This window comes from Onychostruthus taczanowskii, unplaced genomic scaffold (assembly GCF_017590055.1).
Source record: "Onychostruthus taczanowskii isolate IOZ18803 unplaced genomic scaffold, ASM1759005v1 scaffold17, whole genome shotgun sequence".
Classification (NCBI taxonomy): Eukaryota; Metazoa; Chordata; class Aves; order Passeriformes; family Passeridae; genus Onychostruthus; species Onychostruthus taczanowskii.
Window position 1 is genome coordinate 8858303 of NW_024498906.1, and position 16067 is coordinate 8874369.

The 16067-nt window shown below is 46.9% G+C and overlaps 1 protein-coding gene across 9 annotated transcripts in view; it reads right to left on the minus strand.

Moving 5' to 3' along the window:
• BCOR (BCL6 corepressor) overlaps nucleotides 1-16067 on the minus strand; it is a 59754-nt gene that overhangs the window by 17947 nt on the left and 25740 nt on the right. For 5 of the 9 annotated variants that reach the window (XM_041399786.1, XM_041399785.1, XM_041399784.1 and 2 more), the window contains 5 exons: nucleotides 15988-16041; nucleotides 15337-15520; nucleotides 7094-7375; nucleotides 6343-6696; nucleotides 305-633 (listed from right to left, as the gene is read on the minus strand). In XM_041399786.1, coding sequence (XP_041255720.1) covers nucleotides 305-633; nucleotides 6343-6696; nucleotides 7094-7375; nucleotides 15337-15520; nucleotides 15988-16041 — 1203 coding nt within the window. The remainder of the gene's footprint in view (nucleotides 1-304; nucleotides 634-6342; nucleotides 6697-7093; nucleotides 7376-15336; nucleotides 15521-15987; nucleotides 16042-16067) is intronic. The other 4 variants (XM_041399790.1, XM_041399789.1, XM_041399791.1 and 1 more) reach the window with 4 other exon arrangements.

Sequence of the window (16067 nt, forward strand, 5' to 3'; positions counted from 1 at the left end):
GTTTTTTAATCTTTGTTTGCACAGTGCTGAGATGGGACTGTACTTTGTCAGCAAGGAATTACACTTTTCTGCTATTTAATTTTTAAAGGAAGATTCGCTACAGCTTTTAAACACAAAATGCTTCACCCCTGCAACAGTGCTTTCAACTAAGGTTAAGAAAAGCAAACACAAAATGTGCAAAGCATCCACAGACAAATCCAAACGCAATCCCCGCTACCCTGCATGCATGGCAGTGCGTTAGTTTTAAGCAAGCTGGCTCTGCCTTCTCAGAGGCCGGTGGACAATTAAATCTAAATAAAGATACCTTATCTTCAGCATTTTCGATATCTGTGGTGTCATCCCCTGTCAGAGATGACCTCCTTCTCCTCTCCTGCAGTGCCAAGTGTTTTGTTTTACACTGACGTTTCCCTGATGGCTTCTCACACTCGCTGTATTTCGGCATCAGAGATGCATGTTGGAAATCCTCCTCTTCGTCTGTGTACAGCCCATCTGTCTTCCGGCTTTCTTTAATTTTCTGCTGTTTGGCAGCCAACCTCGAGGCTGGAGTACAGCTTGGCTGAGCCTGCCTTTTGCTGTTTGCATTGGTGGATGAAAGGCTCTTCATGTGCGGAGACACCGGGAATACGGGCAAGCCTAAATGGGAAGGAAAGGCATTACACATCGCATGGTGCGTTAAAAGGAAAATGCATTGCTAGCACTTAACACAAGCTCCTCGACTGCTTAAGAGATCCACAATTACATTTTCAAATCGTTAATATTTTAAGCGTTCCACATCCAAACTGTAAATAGCATCTCGCCCGTCCACGCTACGCTAGCGGTTATCGGGCTCTAATAAAAATCCCTGAATGAAATGCCCCACGCAGGTGCCGTGGGGATGAGTGCCAGGCCAGCTTGGCAGTGCCACAGCCCAGCCACCACGGGCAGAGTGGAGCAGCTGCAGGGAAAAACTCGCCTCCTTACCTAGGACTGCCTGATCTGAAGGGAACCAACTCCTCCAGCAGCCTGGGCCCAGCCCGGCTTGTCTCGGGGGGTGTAAGTGCAGACACAGGGATGGCGAGGGAAGAGAGGACAGGAAGAAAGGTGGGAGCATGGATCCGATTTTAACGGGACAGTGTGCTGGTTTTGCATCATGGAAGGGATGTTTTGGGACAGGTGGGAATGTTGAGCTTATTCCCAAGACAGCCCTAAGACAGGGAACACCTCCTCAGCAGCATTTTAACTTCAAAAACAAGCCAAGAGAAGAAAGACTACTCAAGGAGCTGTCCCTACAGAAGCTCTGTGCAAGCTAGCTCTCTATCAGAAAGCACAGGGATTTTGCAGGAAAAGCAATCAGATGGTTTTTTCCCCCAGGAACTCCACTCAGAAGTCAGTCTTTCTGGGACACTGGGACAGTAAGGCCAGTGCTCTGCTGCCTGTGGCAGGATACTGGCAGGGCTGGGTTTTCTCTGGGGATTAGCTCCAACAAGCTGGATCCCACAATCTGGGCCACATGCAAAAAACATGGTGAGTTTTGGGGGTTTTTTTTCCAAGTGCAAGCAGGCTTACAACAGAACAAGGACAGGAAAGTTGACTTTTTATAGTCTCAATTTCCGTTGGGAAGAGAATTGAGGTGACCTCAGAACCAACTCCTCTGCAGAAAAATTAAAGGTTGCTAGAAAGGAAGGGACACTTCAGCCAAACAATACCACACCACCAAGGGAAGGTGTGGAAAAAACTCTGAGAACTTGAAAGAGGCTCCCTTGCTCTGAGAAGTCTCTGAAGTGATGCTACTTTCAGAACAGAAGAGATGGCAGGAGCAAATAAGCAGGTGCTCAGAGGAGAAACACCCTTTACTTAAAAGAGATTCAGTCCAGAACCAGCTGGTAAAAAAGAAAATAAAATAAAATCTAGAATCCTCTTGGTGGGCAGTTCACACTTTAGTCTTCCTTTAAATAGATCTGTGAAAGCAACTCACAGAAGGCTTTCTAGATTAAGGATGAAAACAGAAATCCCTCAGTTCTTTTGAGCCACTTTCTAGAAAAAGACACATACCACGGCTTGCCAAGCAGATGTCAGGGAATTTATGGGACACATGATGTGCAGATTGTTCAGCAAAAATCATGTAAGTTTTTCAGGCTTTGCAATACTGAAGGAAGGCACCTAGTCGTAGACTGAGCCTATGGATGCAAGGCTGTCTTTCCAACTCTGTAGATAGCACAAAGTAAGGAGTGTTTAATTCTCATGTTCCCAACTAACCTAATTGAGTAGCGTGTGAAAAGCCCAATTCCAATACAGAAGTACCATCATTAGCTACTTAATCACTTACTAAAGAAAAAAAAAGGATGGAAAGGATGGAAAGCAACAGCGAGAAGCTCTGGTGAGTGCAAATGGAACAAACAGCTGCATGCTGAAAAAATACAATAGAATGAAAAACTCACAGGTCTGGAGAAGGACAGAAATACTGAAAGGATGGACGAAAAAAAAAAAACACAGGAAGCTTATCTCAAAGAACTGCAGGCTTTCCCATGCAGACATGCCGAGGCATTGAAAGCAGAAGTTTAATCACCACAAAAAATGTGTGCTCCTGCCTGCAAACTCCACATCAACTCTGTGCTTCACTTTGACCCTCCACAGTGGTGACAGCAGGCACCAGGCGAAATGCGCACCGGAGCTGAGAGATGGAGAGCAGCTATGCTGTGCACCCAGGAGCTTCAGGACCAATAACATTGCAAGATGCCAGCACTACACAGGAAAAGCCAAGCAGGAGCTTGGGAAATGCAAGACAACAGCGGCAGAAAAGCAGCAAGTGATTGATCCCGGAATCCCACCCCATCTTTCTGACCACGTGAAGAGAGAAGAAAAACAAGAGTGAGCAGGAATATACCTAAATATCCATGGAAAAAAGAAAGAAAACCCAAACCAAAAACCCCAAAAAACTCAAGCCTCTGACTGATGTGGGTTGTGGCAAGTCTGACTCAGAGCAGGACCTGTCTCCTTTCCCGCAGGAGCGGCTGCTGAGAGGTCCGCGCGGAAAAGCAGCTGCAGCCGCGTCACCCGAATGCTCGCCTGTTCAGCTCCCCCCAGCAGCTGCCTCCTCCTGCCTGCCAAGCCCATGGCTGCCTCACTGCCTGCAGCCAAGGCAGCTCCCAGGGGCTGGCACATGCTTCCCGGTGGGCGAGATCCTCCTGGCTCCTCTCCTCAGGGCTTTTGTTTCCGCGCTGTTCCGGCTTTCTCCTCGCACCGGGCGAGCGAGCGGCTGCGGCTCCCCAGGGGAGCATCAGGAGATGCTCCAGCAGCGCAGGGTTAGTGCTCAGCTGGGAGCCCAGCAGAGGCCGTGGCTTCTGCCTCAAGCCACACTCATGGGGCTGGCTGAGCAGCGTGATGCCCTGAGGCAGCAGTGTCCCCATGGTCAGGGACCTGCTGCACCCCGGAGACCCAGCACGGCAATGTCACTTTGCAACAGGATCACAGAACTGCGGAATGGTTTAGGGTTGGAAGGGAGATCATCCCTTAAAGATCATCCAGTTCTAACCCTTCTGCCATTGGCAGGGACTCATTCCACTAGACCAGGTTGCTCAGAGCCCCATCCACCCTGGTCCTGAACACTTCCATAAATGTGGCAGCCACAATTTCTGTGTATAGCCTGTTCCAGTGCCTCACCACTCTCACAGTCAACAATTTCTTCCTAATAACCTAATCTAAGCCTAGCCCATCTTAAATTTTCATTAACACTTGTCCTATCACTTTATGTCCTTGTCAAAACTCCCTCTCCAGCTCTTTTAGAGCCTTCTTTTAGGTATTGGAAGGTGCTATAAGGTCTCCCCAGAGCCTTCCCTTCTCTGGGCTGAGCAACCCCAACCCCCTCAGCCTGTCTTCACAGCAGAGGTGACCCAGCCCCCTGATTATCTTTGCAGCCTCCTCTGGACTTGCTCCAACAGGTCCGTGTTTCTCATGCTGGGGGCCCAACAACTGGACACAGCACTGCAGGCAGGAGCAGAGCAGAGACAGAATCACCCCCTCAACCTGCTGCCCACACTGCTCTGCATAAACACAACTGGACCAACAAGCCCAGAACTCAGAAACCTCCACATTCCCAGAGATTTGCAGGCAGGAGTGGCAGATCATCCTGCTAATGTCAGACTGTGGCTTCAGATGCACAGAGGCAACCCTCATGTCCTGTTACAGCCTGTTCCTTGGGACACAACCAGCAGCCCAGCAGCAGGGACTGCCACAACTGCAGGCAGTGCTTGAGCACAGAGAACAGCTGCTCTCAGCCCCAAACTAAAAAGAAATTGCAAGTGACGGTGTACATTCTCATATTGACAGTCTCTGCTTGTTTAAGAAAAGTTTGAGGACTAGTCCTGAGCAAGACAGACAAGCTGCAAGTCTCTGTCCCCATGAGACTGTCATGCAGAGGATCCTCTGTCACACAATGGGGAAAAATGTCCTCATCCCAATCAATTGAGAACGAGGAGATTCAAAAGTTTATACTTCAACAGGGCTGGAGAAGTACCAGCAAAATTATCTGAATGATATCCAGTGCAATGAACCAAGGCACAATTTAATCAAGTTTATGGTTTTGTAGCATCTTCCAAACCCAAGAGTGTTTTCATAGCCATAGGGCAACTGAATCTGAATGCCTTTGGGAATGGTGCATAAATTGGGAGCCACCGCTTTTTCTTTCCCAACGCTATGAGACTGTCACTGCCACAGGAGGGATTCCAGGGGAAAGTGAGAGCATCCTTACACAATACAGTCTCTTGTAGTGACCCTCGTTTGATGTCTACAAGGCATCTCTCTCTGGAAGTACTAAGGTGAGGGGCAGGGGTGTTTGAGCCAATACCATGCTCACCAAGGCAGCACATAAAGCAAGGAAGTAAGAGTCAAAGCTCCTTTTTCTCCTTGGTTTCTTAAACTAAGTTTTGTTCTCCTATGGCAAAAATCCTTTTGGATGGATCCTTCCCCATCAGTAAGCATCAGAGTTTGGGGGTTTCTGCCCTCAGATAATCCTGCCAAGGAGAAGGACAGATGAGGAGCTTTAGGACCAAAGGGAAGCTGATACTTCTGCCTGTGTCTGTTTCAGAGACACTACCAAGGAAAATCTTCACTGGCACAGGATGATCTGGACTTGGTCCTTTCTGTGGTATGGGACAAGAGGATCCACTTTCCTCATGCTTCTCTCTTTCAAGGGGATCTCAGCTGAACTATAGGTTAGGCCAGCTGCAATGTGGATGTCTTCCAGTCAATGAAGCTCCCAGGTTTGTGAAGGAGGAAGGAGCCCAAATGCCATACACGCAGCTCCCGCTCCCTGAAACAGTCTTTCCTCAAAAACAAGCAGAGCACTTGGAGAGGTAGGGGCAGGAAAAGAGAAAGAAAAGAGAAGGGGATTTGCCCTGTACACTGTGGGATTCCATTCCCCATCAGCTCTCCAGCCAAGCTACAGCAGCAAAATGTTGCAGGGAAGGAGAAAAGCATCAGAGCAGAAAATGTGCCCAGGAGCTGAGGACAGTGAAGACAGGAGAGTGACCCGTCCATCCCAACGAAAATTTGGCAGATTGCATCCACAGGCATTCCCCCAGGATAAGGAATCAACAGAAATGGGAGGGAGGATGGGGAAAGGAGGAAGTGGAGTGAGAGGTAAAGAAGAAGCCAAAAACAAGTCAAGGAAATCTGATATGCTTTGAGGAGGCAAGCCCTTAGGAGAGAGCTGCTGGAAGACCTCTGCCAAGGGGCCGGGAAGTGGGGTGCAAGGGGTTTACAGGATGTGCTCAGGACAAACCAGCAAAGCATCCTTGTCAGGAGGAGGATGAGCTTTGCTCCTGAGCATATGGCCTGGGAAAGGCAGGGGAAGGCAGCAGAGCTGAGGGTGCTGGAGGCGTTGGGTTCCCGAGATCAGGAGCTGCTACAGCTGTGCTGACTGTTTTAGAAGCTCACAGCCCCTCAAACCCTACGTGTGGTTAAACACCCTCACACCAACTAGCAGCCCATTTGTTCCCTCTCTCACCCAAAAGCATGCCTGCATTTTATGCCCTCCCCAGCTCTCCTCTAGAGATAAACTTCATCTTCACATCATCTATGGAAATATTTAAAGCCAAAACACACACGCACACACACACAAACACATAGTTACACACACATACACAAACAGGTTTTCTTGTCTGACAAATATCAGCTACAGTGCAATCCTTAAAGAGGAGGTGTCAGTCCTTATAAAAATGGACATCTACAGAAATATATATAGAGTTTAAAAAAAAAAAAAAAAGAAAGAAGAAAAAGAACTCTCAACAATTCCTTCACATCGGTGGCAGCATGCGTCACTGTAAATGCTAAAGCCAGCTGGTTTCCCTAGTAGTCTCTGCATACCTTGTTCATTGTCACTTGTTTTGAGGGACTCTTCAGACCAACTTCTATTGCTTTTGGCCTCTGACCTTTTCTTGGTGTGCCTTTCTTCTGTGAAGTCTTTGACCTTTGCAGTGGCCTCTGGCTGAACAGCCTCAGCTAAATCTTTCCTGCTTTGCCGGCCCAACTTGCCGGACGGGGATCTCTCTGGTGACACCTGCTGCTCCCATAGTTCCCTAAGATGCTGCAGGTGACGCTGCTTTTTGGGATGGAGCCCTGTTAATTCAATGCACACCTTCAGGTTGGTCACCTCATTACAATTGGGCTCTTCTAAGTGGTTAGAGGAATTGTTTGTCATTTCCCTCTCAGGCCAGTCATCTAATGGAAAAATAACTAAAAATTAATCAAAAAGCCCCCTCAACTTAAAACAAAAGCTACATTTCACTTTCGGGGCATATAGTCTCAGCTTTACCACCACACTATGCATTTTAAAGCTTTGCTCATTACGGGTTACATGCACTACAGTAACTTGCACTGCTGTGGCTACAGTGGCCAATGACTAGTGCTTTATCCTTACATACCAAGTTTTTTTATATATACATATATATATACACATATATATACATACATATATATACATATATATAATTTAAAGTGAAATGACAGTGCTCACATTAGTAACTAGCAAGTTCAAAAATGGAAACACATTAAGCCAAAGGGACGTTCCTTTCACAAGACATTCCTTGAGAGAAACCAAAGCAAAATGCTGGCTTACCTTTGGAGTTCTTTTTCTTTTTTGCTTTTGATATAACTTCATCCTGCAGTTCATCCACAAAGCTTTCATTTTGGCTGCCATCATTTTGCACTCTCTCACCAGAGTGTTTACGTTTCCTGTCCAGACGTGGACATGAATGTTGGCCAAAATCTTCTGTTGGCTGGTCTTCTGCCTTTTCATATACAGAATGTCTCTCTAAATAACATTTCTCATTTGAGAGATCTTTCTCCTCTGGAGTTTCAAGAAAGTGACCTCGGTTGTTTTCTGTACTATTAAAGTTACCTAAGAATAAAAAACAAACAAACACCACAAGACCTAATAAATACCACACAATTCATTGTGAGAAGGCTTTGCTCTCTGATCTCTTCAATGTCACCTCCATCATGAATTACGGCTCATGAGGCATGCAAATAAACACAAAATTGTACTTGGGAACAAGTCTCCTCTGCCCAGCCCAAGGCAGCAGTTTTCTCAACAGCTAAGCACAAAACTCCCAAACACACATTACTCTGTGTTGTTTTTACATTAATTTAAGAAGCACAATATTCACTATACTTGTATCCATAGAAACATCACAATATGCTTTTTTAAATAAAGAAACATCATTAGATACTGAAAGCACAAACCCTTTTCAGAAAGCAACCTCACCCCCCTAAACTGTGGCAAGTAACAATCCAGTTCAAAAATACCTTCTGATGACAACCAAGTATTAGTCCTCCTTTAATTCCTAATCTTTCACTAACTTCTCCCAACAAATTGCAGAGTCTGAGTTAAAAGCATTCATCCTTCTTCTGGAGATATAAATGGGATACAGAACACGCACACATGGACACAGAAATACCACTAAGAATAACTGTGATATTTTGCAAAAAAGCACTACTTGAATCCAAGGTTATAAAAAGGCTTCCTCACTTCAAGTAACCAACCAGTCACTGTACCTCACATGATCTCTGTCACCTCCTTTTAAAACAGACCTCACTTTTTTTTCAAGGAGTATTTCCAGCAATAGCAAGAGGGTGAGCTCTGAAAAGCTTACTAGAAACTAGTCTGACAAATTAGCCACAAAAACACCCAGGCTGCCTCGCCCACACTAACTCCAGCTTCCCTCCAATACTGTTTGCCCAAATTCAGAGACAGCCTATGCAATTTTAAATGGATGCTTGATTTAAAATTACACTTAATCACCATCTTGAATAACGTTATTTTCTTGGGTTTAACCAAACTAGCAAAGGCAAGGTTAGGCAGAGATGCAGTACAGACTTCAACACAGATAATCAGCTCCTATTTACAATTCTCACAAACAAGTTGGGGTTCTCGCATGTTTCAGCCCTCTGGCTGACCAACACTCCACACCTCTGCCACTGTTTGGCAAACTGTATGTTCCATCCTACTTCCCCATGGCTCACTGTCCCTTTTCCCCTTCCTCCTTCTTGTCCTCCCTCCTTCTCCCACTTCCCTTCCTGCAAACACATTTGTTACTTTCCTACCTGGACTCCTGACAGCTCTGCTGCCCTTCCCTCCTGCGGATCCTCTCTCCCTTTTACCCAGATTTTTACAGGTTGCCCTTGTCCAGCCTGGCCTTCAACTTCTCTTCCCCCTCATCAGGGCTGACACTGCTCCCCTGCAACCCCTTTTCCCTTCCTGTGCCCTCCAAGACCCACCACTGGCAGCATCTGGAGGCAGGCCAACTCTATCCCACTTTATCTTGACATCACCTTCCTACAGCTCTGCCAACCCCTCCTGGTTTCGTGACCATCCTCGAAATACCTGCTGTCAGCAATGGAAGGCTGGGGGGGCGGCGAGGGGAAACTTCCCTGATGAGTTTTCTCTTCACCACAATCTGGAAATGGCTCCAAGTAGCACCAAGGGCTCTGGAAATGTTTGTCGGCACCAGAAGACACCCCAGCATAATTTTTACACTGCTTGGGAAGCTGCCTGCAGGGCTGCTTGTAAAACAGCACAAGATATCGGCCAAGAAAAATCAAAACAAAAGCTGATTTTCTGCAGGCGAGCGGGAGGCGCGGGCTGTTCCGCTGCTCAGCGATGCTCCTCTCTCTCCACAAGGCCGTCTGGCCAACACATGCTCCTTCCAAGACTTTAAAATGCACTTTGTCACACTTCTTCCAGCCAACAGCGCTGAGATGTTCCAGAGAACAGGTATCTCAGCTTACTAGGGCCGTGCCTCTGAATTGCAGAGTCCCCCCGGGTCAGAATGAATCTGGCAGCACCCTGCGCTTGCACATCTGGCACGAGGACACCGCCCCACAGCTGTACCCCATAACCACACCAAAAGCACCAGCAGTCCTCTTTCACACAGCACAAAAGCAGCTGGCCCAGCCACGTTTTAAGTATCACAATAGAAATAAACGCGTCTATCGGATTTCATTTTACATTTTTAATGCAATCTGCTATTTTTCTCCTTTTGTAAGGAAACATTATACTTCTGTGGTCAGTTTCCTTGAAGAGATCAGGTAAGGGCACTCTCAGCCACACCCCTGCTGCCTCAGAGCCTTCTCATCTCCAGCAGCACCAACAGCTACACGCCATGGTTCCTGCTGAGAGTCACTGCACTGGGATAGCTACCCTGCTCCTAACACTGTCTGGCCTGAGAAAAGGCAGGCACATCCTGACCAATTCCCAGAGAAGCTCTTGCAGGGTCAAAGGAAGTAGCAGGCTGTAGGGGGGGCAGGGGGGTGATGGTCTTAATCTTTACGGCTTGCAGGAAACAGCGAGCTAATTCCAGCCTGCCACCACCGAAAGCAACCTGCTGCAGATTAATTCCTTCTCTATCTGCAAGAGGACTTGGCACGGGGATGTCGAGCGCCGCTCGCTCAGACTGTGCTGGAAAATAAAGAGGGGAGAGACCTCGCTAACAGCTTGTCACTGCCAGCCTTCCTCCGGGGCTCCACGCGCTGGGAAGAGCAGCACACACCTACTGCGGTTCATCCAAAAAGCTCTGGCTGCCAGCAGCTCCGTGACACCTTGGCCTCTGCTGCCCGGTGACATCCCAGAGGGATCCTCGGGGGACCGGAGCTACATCTCCGGTGACATCCCAGAGGGACCCTCGGGGGACCAGAGCTACATCTCCTGTGACATCCCAGAGGGATCCTCGGGGGAGCGGAGCTCCATCTCCACAGCTGCCGAGGCAGAAATCCCTCTATCCCTCTCAAGGACCGCCCGCTGCACACGCGGCGGTGCGATCCGTCCCGCTGGCTGCACTAAGACCATTAGGGAAGCGGCATCTCCGCACGCTAATCCCGGTTGTGTAATCAGCCTGCACCGAGGCGGGAGCGCAGCCGGGAGCCGCGGGACGTGTCCTTGCCTGCGCGCTCCCGCAGCCGGATTTTCAGTGCCAAGGAACAAAGGTCACTCGCTGCTGGGGACACAGGCTGCCAGGCTCTCCTCGCAGCCTGCACGGACACGTCGCAAGCCCAGAGGTTTTCTCCCCCTGGCACAGCTGCGGCTGCCTCACGGAGAGCAGGCTCTATTAATATTTTACCACCGGATTCCGCTCCGTCCTCAAACTGTTTCGCAAGCAACCGGGATCAGACGCAATGTCTCCCCAAATTAAGATACAAATGTCAACAAGAAGCACAGCAACATAAGCATAATGTGCGTGCCCAACAAGGATGAGGAGAATTTATTTGCTTTTGTTCCCACCACCCCCCTCCCGTGCCATGTATCTACAACATCCTTTTCTCTGCCTGAGGAAGAAAACAACAACAAAATACTTGGGAGTTCTCATTTCATCATTATTCAAACAGTGGCGAGGTAGCCAGAAACACAGGATAAATGCTGAGTTCTCATAGCAACACACCTCTATGAGTAAGGAGATTAAACTCTTAAATGTGTTCCTTCCTCAAGCCTCCAGTATTTGCCAGTCTCACACCAGCTGTGACAACCACCACCAACAATTCAAACCATTTCTCACTGTCCCACCAATCTAGAAGAAAGGAAGAATTAAGAAGATGCTTCTTCACAGCTGGTTTCTGTCTGAAGCAATATCTTCTTAGGGCATGGGTTACAATCTCACAAGAAGCAGTTACAGACACGCACAAACACGCTACCCAAAAAACTTTCTTTCGTTTTTCCATCTTCCTGTTGCTGTCAACAAGACCAGACCCTCCCATTCGATGCAAACAAGGAAACACATCTTAGTGTTTAAGCTGTAGATTCTTTTGTTCAAATAACATGGCAGCTAAAAACAGCCTTTCCTCTTCCCTGGAGCAACCTCTCATTGCGCTCACTTATATGCAAGGCACCCTTTATTCATCCAAGAACAGTAATGACTATCCAAAAGCTAAAACCCAGTATTCAGCAAGGAGATCACAACAACAGTAAGAAATTCCCTAAGATACCCTCAGAATTCAGCTCTGAGTATCCCATGGGGCAGAGGGAACCCAGCTGATTTCACTTTTCCCTCCAAGTACCTCTTCTTGTGAGCTTTCTGCATTTGTTTCATTCAGCCCAAGCCTACCATACTGCACAAACAAGCAACCACCACTCTCAGTGCACTTTTTTTTTTTTCTTCCACTATGTCCTGTGGCAGGAAGGTAATAACTGACCAGGGCAAAGGACATGTTTACTGCCTCCATCTTTCATTTGTTCCAGTGTACACACAGCCCAGTAAGAAAAAAGAAAACAGGGCATCACCATGCAAAGGGACACTGGCACCTCACTACAATGCTAAGATCAATTGTGCAATGTTTTGCACATTTACCTTCACACATACCAACTGCTTTAACTTCTTCCTTATGACCTCATGCCTTAAGATCAGGCTTCTAATACATTGGTGTAATTTTGCCCAGCTAAAGCTTAAACAGGCAGTGTCTTCCATCCTAAAAAATTAAACAAACAGGTGAAGTCATGCTCCCCAATCAAGAAATTCAGTTTGTAGAATTCATTCAATCTTTCACACTCGGGTATGATTTTCAGACCCTCTGGAAGAGCTTTGTTATGAACCGACATGCAATCATCACATGCCCGTATTGATGCGTGTGTCCGTGCCAATAGCTTAAATCACTTGATCTCTGAACAATCCTATGACTCATGACATATGCATCCCATAATTTATCATGTTTGTGCTATGAAAATGCACTGGAGCAGCATTGCCTCAGCAACATTTACAAGTCACCTTGGCAACAAAGCAGCTTTGCGGCTGCTCTCAGATGCCCGGTCTCAGATGCCCAGCAAAATCTAGATGAGATGGGAGAACTGAAGCACTTCTAATTTACTGATCGGCTTTAATTGCTCATTAATTAGCTAACATGGCTACCTGCCTTAAATTGGGCCTTAAAAAAAAAAAAAAAGGCAAAACAAAATGCTAAACTAAACAAAAGCCCACCTCTCTTTTACCCTTCTCCAGGAGGCTTGATGCTCAAACTTAAAAAGACTCCCAGTACAGAAAACCACGCACTGCCAAGTCAGAGGAAAAGTTTAAGGAATGGGATATTGTGTGCTTCCAAAGGAATCTATACGTGTGCAGCACAGCTAGGAAAAACAGCAAGTCCCAGGACAAGCTGAAAAAAAAAAAGCAGTTTCCATCCCATCAAATGCCTCTGTAAGCATCACCTGCCGGTGTTATTTAGCCTTTTGTTGCACTGGCAGGTTTAGAGGAGCCAAGGGGGCAGGCAGCTGCCAGGGCCCGATCGGCGCTGGTGCTCCGTGCCAAGCACGGCCGAGCCGGCAGCAGGGGAGCCCTGGGAGCTGGCTCCCTGCCACAATCACAGTTCTGGATGCAGTTTCCTTCTTCCCCGCCGACATCAGGCAGGTGAAGTGCTGGCAGTGCAGGCAGAACAGCCTGCCGGTTTCACTCCCAAATTCCCTCCTCACACAGGTAAAGGCACGGCTGTTTCCTTTCCAAGCTAGCGCCAGACAAACATGAAACACGGGGAAACAACTTTTCAAGCAGCAAGATCGCTCGCAGGAGGCAGAAAGGAAACACAAGAGGCTGCACACCATCAGCTCATTCCCGTTCAGGAGCTTTAAAGCCAAACACGCCAACAGCGTGGTCAGAAACTGAAGGCAAAGGGAAGGCAAAGGGAAGGCAAAGATCAGCAGCCCTGGCTCCCACCGAAGGGGAAGAGAAGGCAGAGCTCATCGCCCCTTTGCCAGTCGCTCAGTGAGAGATGCATTAAGGCTGCTGGTGGCTCAAGCCCCAACAGGGAGACCAAGCCACCACAGTAGAGGCATTCAAGAGGTGTGAAACTTGGTTTCCTGATTTATCAGCTGCTATCCCGAGGGGCAGGAGGTGAACCACCACGATAAAAAACTTTTACTGAGACCTGAATCTGTACTGGTAAGTATTTGCTGCTGCCCAGGCGGGCGTACAAAAAAAAAAAGGAGCTCCCTCAGCAGAACAGATCCGTGCTTTTAGGAGTTTAGACATTTGGCCAAAGTCTGAAATAGCCTGTTAAGTCAGAGCTAATTAGCGGAGGAGAGGAATGAACTAACATAAGACTGAACACACTTTCCCTGCTTCCAACAGTTATTTAACAGTCTCAAACAAATTTTAGCCAGCAGATTCAAGTGCCAGAGATCTCACTAAATGGTGAATTTACAGACAAATCATATCATCAGCCTTTTGCAAGGATGGGGGGAGGGGTTTCAGCATAAAATTATGCTCTAACAACTCATCCCCACCACAGCCCCCCAGAAGCAGCCCCATGTTCCCGAGCAAGCTTGCCTTCCCTCCCTCTGTTAATCCCCTGTGCCCCCCTCTCAACTCCAGAGCCCATCATCCCCACTCTGCTGAACTCTCTTTGCAGCCAGAACCAGCCACCAAGACTGCTGCTGCTCTTCTGCACACCCAGGGTGGAATTTAACAGAGGACAACACCAGGGCATCCCTGAGGAGCAGGGAAGGCTGCAAAGGGGACAGCCAGGGCAGCAGCCTGCCCAGCTCCCAGCTTTAGCACAGGGAGTGCAAAGGCTGTGCCTTCCTCCCCACAGCCACCTCGATACAGCTTGGAGAAGGAAAAGGCTGCCCAGCTTCCAGAGGCTCAGCCTGCCTCTCCCCACCCTGCTACCCTCTCCACTTCCACAATTAAAACTTTCCCTTGCTATTCTGCCCTGCCAGTTTTTGTTGAGGCTGACATTTCAGTGACAGCAGTGCCACAGTAACTTGAATTTAGGTGAGTAACCAAGCAAGTACGATTGACCGGCATGCTGTCTGCCAAAAGCATTAACCAAAGACCAGAACAATAATTCAAAGTTATTAAATTGCCTGAATGAAATTTTCTACTAGCCCTACTCATGAACCTCCACCTACCAAAGAGTACACTTAACCACTGAGTTACCCAGCCAAACACACACACACAGTGCAGTCTGCAGTACAATTTCCCTTGTTTTGCAATGCTTTCAGCACAGATCTTTTTTCTGAGTTGTTCAAAACAAAGTAGCAACAGAAGGAACTGATCTATTCCTTAAACACCTAGGTAAAACAAAACAAACAAATAAAAAGGTGGAAACTGACAGAAGCCATATGCTTACCAAGAGTGCAAACAAAAGAGAAGTGATCTTTCTTGCATATAGTTAAAATCCCCTAATACCAATTTTTTAATTTTTATCTTTCTTTTAGGACGTTGCATTTTCCATAGTCCTCTGACACCCTGTAACAGCCTAGAGGGAACAGACAGCCCCACAGGGAGTTTCACAGACTCTGCCTGCAAGAACCTGTGCCTCACAAACCGCCCAGCCACCACAGCAGAAGTCACCAGGAAAAGTAACTTCCTATCATCTGGAGTTGTTACTGCCAGCTTTTATGGATAAGCCTGGCAGATCACATCCTTCCCCACTTCCTTTCACTCTTCTGTTCTCCATCCTTGCTCTGAAGGCTGCAATACTGGCATATCTCAGTGCTGCTGCAGCCTCAGGAAGCTGAACTCTTTCTTGCTTTCCTTCTTGCTTTCCTGTCTTCCCCCATGTAAAAATAGAACCTTGGACCTTTGCTTTCACTGGCTGAGGAGTACCCCATCAGTTAAAAGGAGGATCTCTCTAAGGCACTAACTCAGTGACAGACAGTCAACCATCTCCTGAAAAGCAGGTGCAATGGCAACAAGAAACTTGTAAGCCCCAAAACAAGCACAGAGGGTACCAGCAGTGGCAACTCAGCACCTGCAGAGGATGAGGTCAGTGACTTTCACCAGCAACACAGCGAGAACACGAAGGTTTGCTTGCTTTGCTGCAAGCTGCCATGGCAAAGAGACACATACACGCTTCAGAAAGCCATCTAAATTCGCTTACATCTGTCATTGTCATTTTGGTCAGCAATGGCATCTTCCAGAGCAACAGACTTTGGCTTCTTTTCACTGTTTCCTTTCAAGTTTTCCCAATCTGCCTGGCTGAATCTGCAGACCTCTGAGTCTTTGGTAGCTGTTTGGCCTTCTCTCTCTTTCATCTCCAACTCTGAGAAGCGCATCATTGCACGCTAGAAAGAGAATTGATATAAAAAAAAAGTCTTGCAATAAAAACTACTTCATTAACCTTACCTTATATGAAAGCATTTCCAAAGAAAAATTGACTCAAAACCAGGGTTTCAGATAAACAGCTAAGGGTAGGATTTTAACACACCTGACTTTTAAAACAGTGTTCTAGCATCTTATAAGCAAATAGCCACACAATTCTTTCATATATAAGTATATATATATAAAAGATTATATATGAATGTATATTATATATAAAACAAAAACATTCCATTTTGGAGGTAAAAAGAGACAAAAACAAAAAGAAACAAAAATAAATGAAAATTAAAAAGAAAAAAAAAAACAACAACACAAAACCGTACAATGAATAAAAGACGACCATGGCCCACAAACTTCCCTTTGTGTATTTGGAAATGAAATTTAACTCAAAGGTTTATGTAAGAGTCTAGTAATAAAAATTTGAAGAACTGACCTCACAGTAAGCAGCAGGTAGACATAAAATACTGTCCTCTTGTAATCCTTCCATCTATGTAATTAAAATGGGCACTCAAT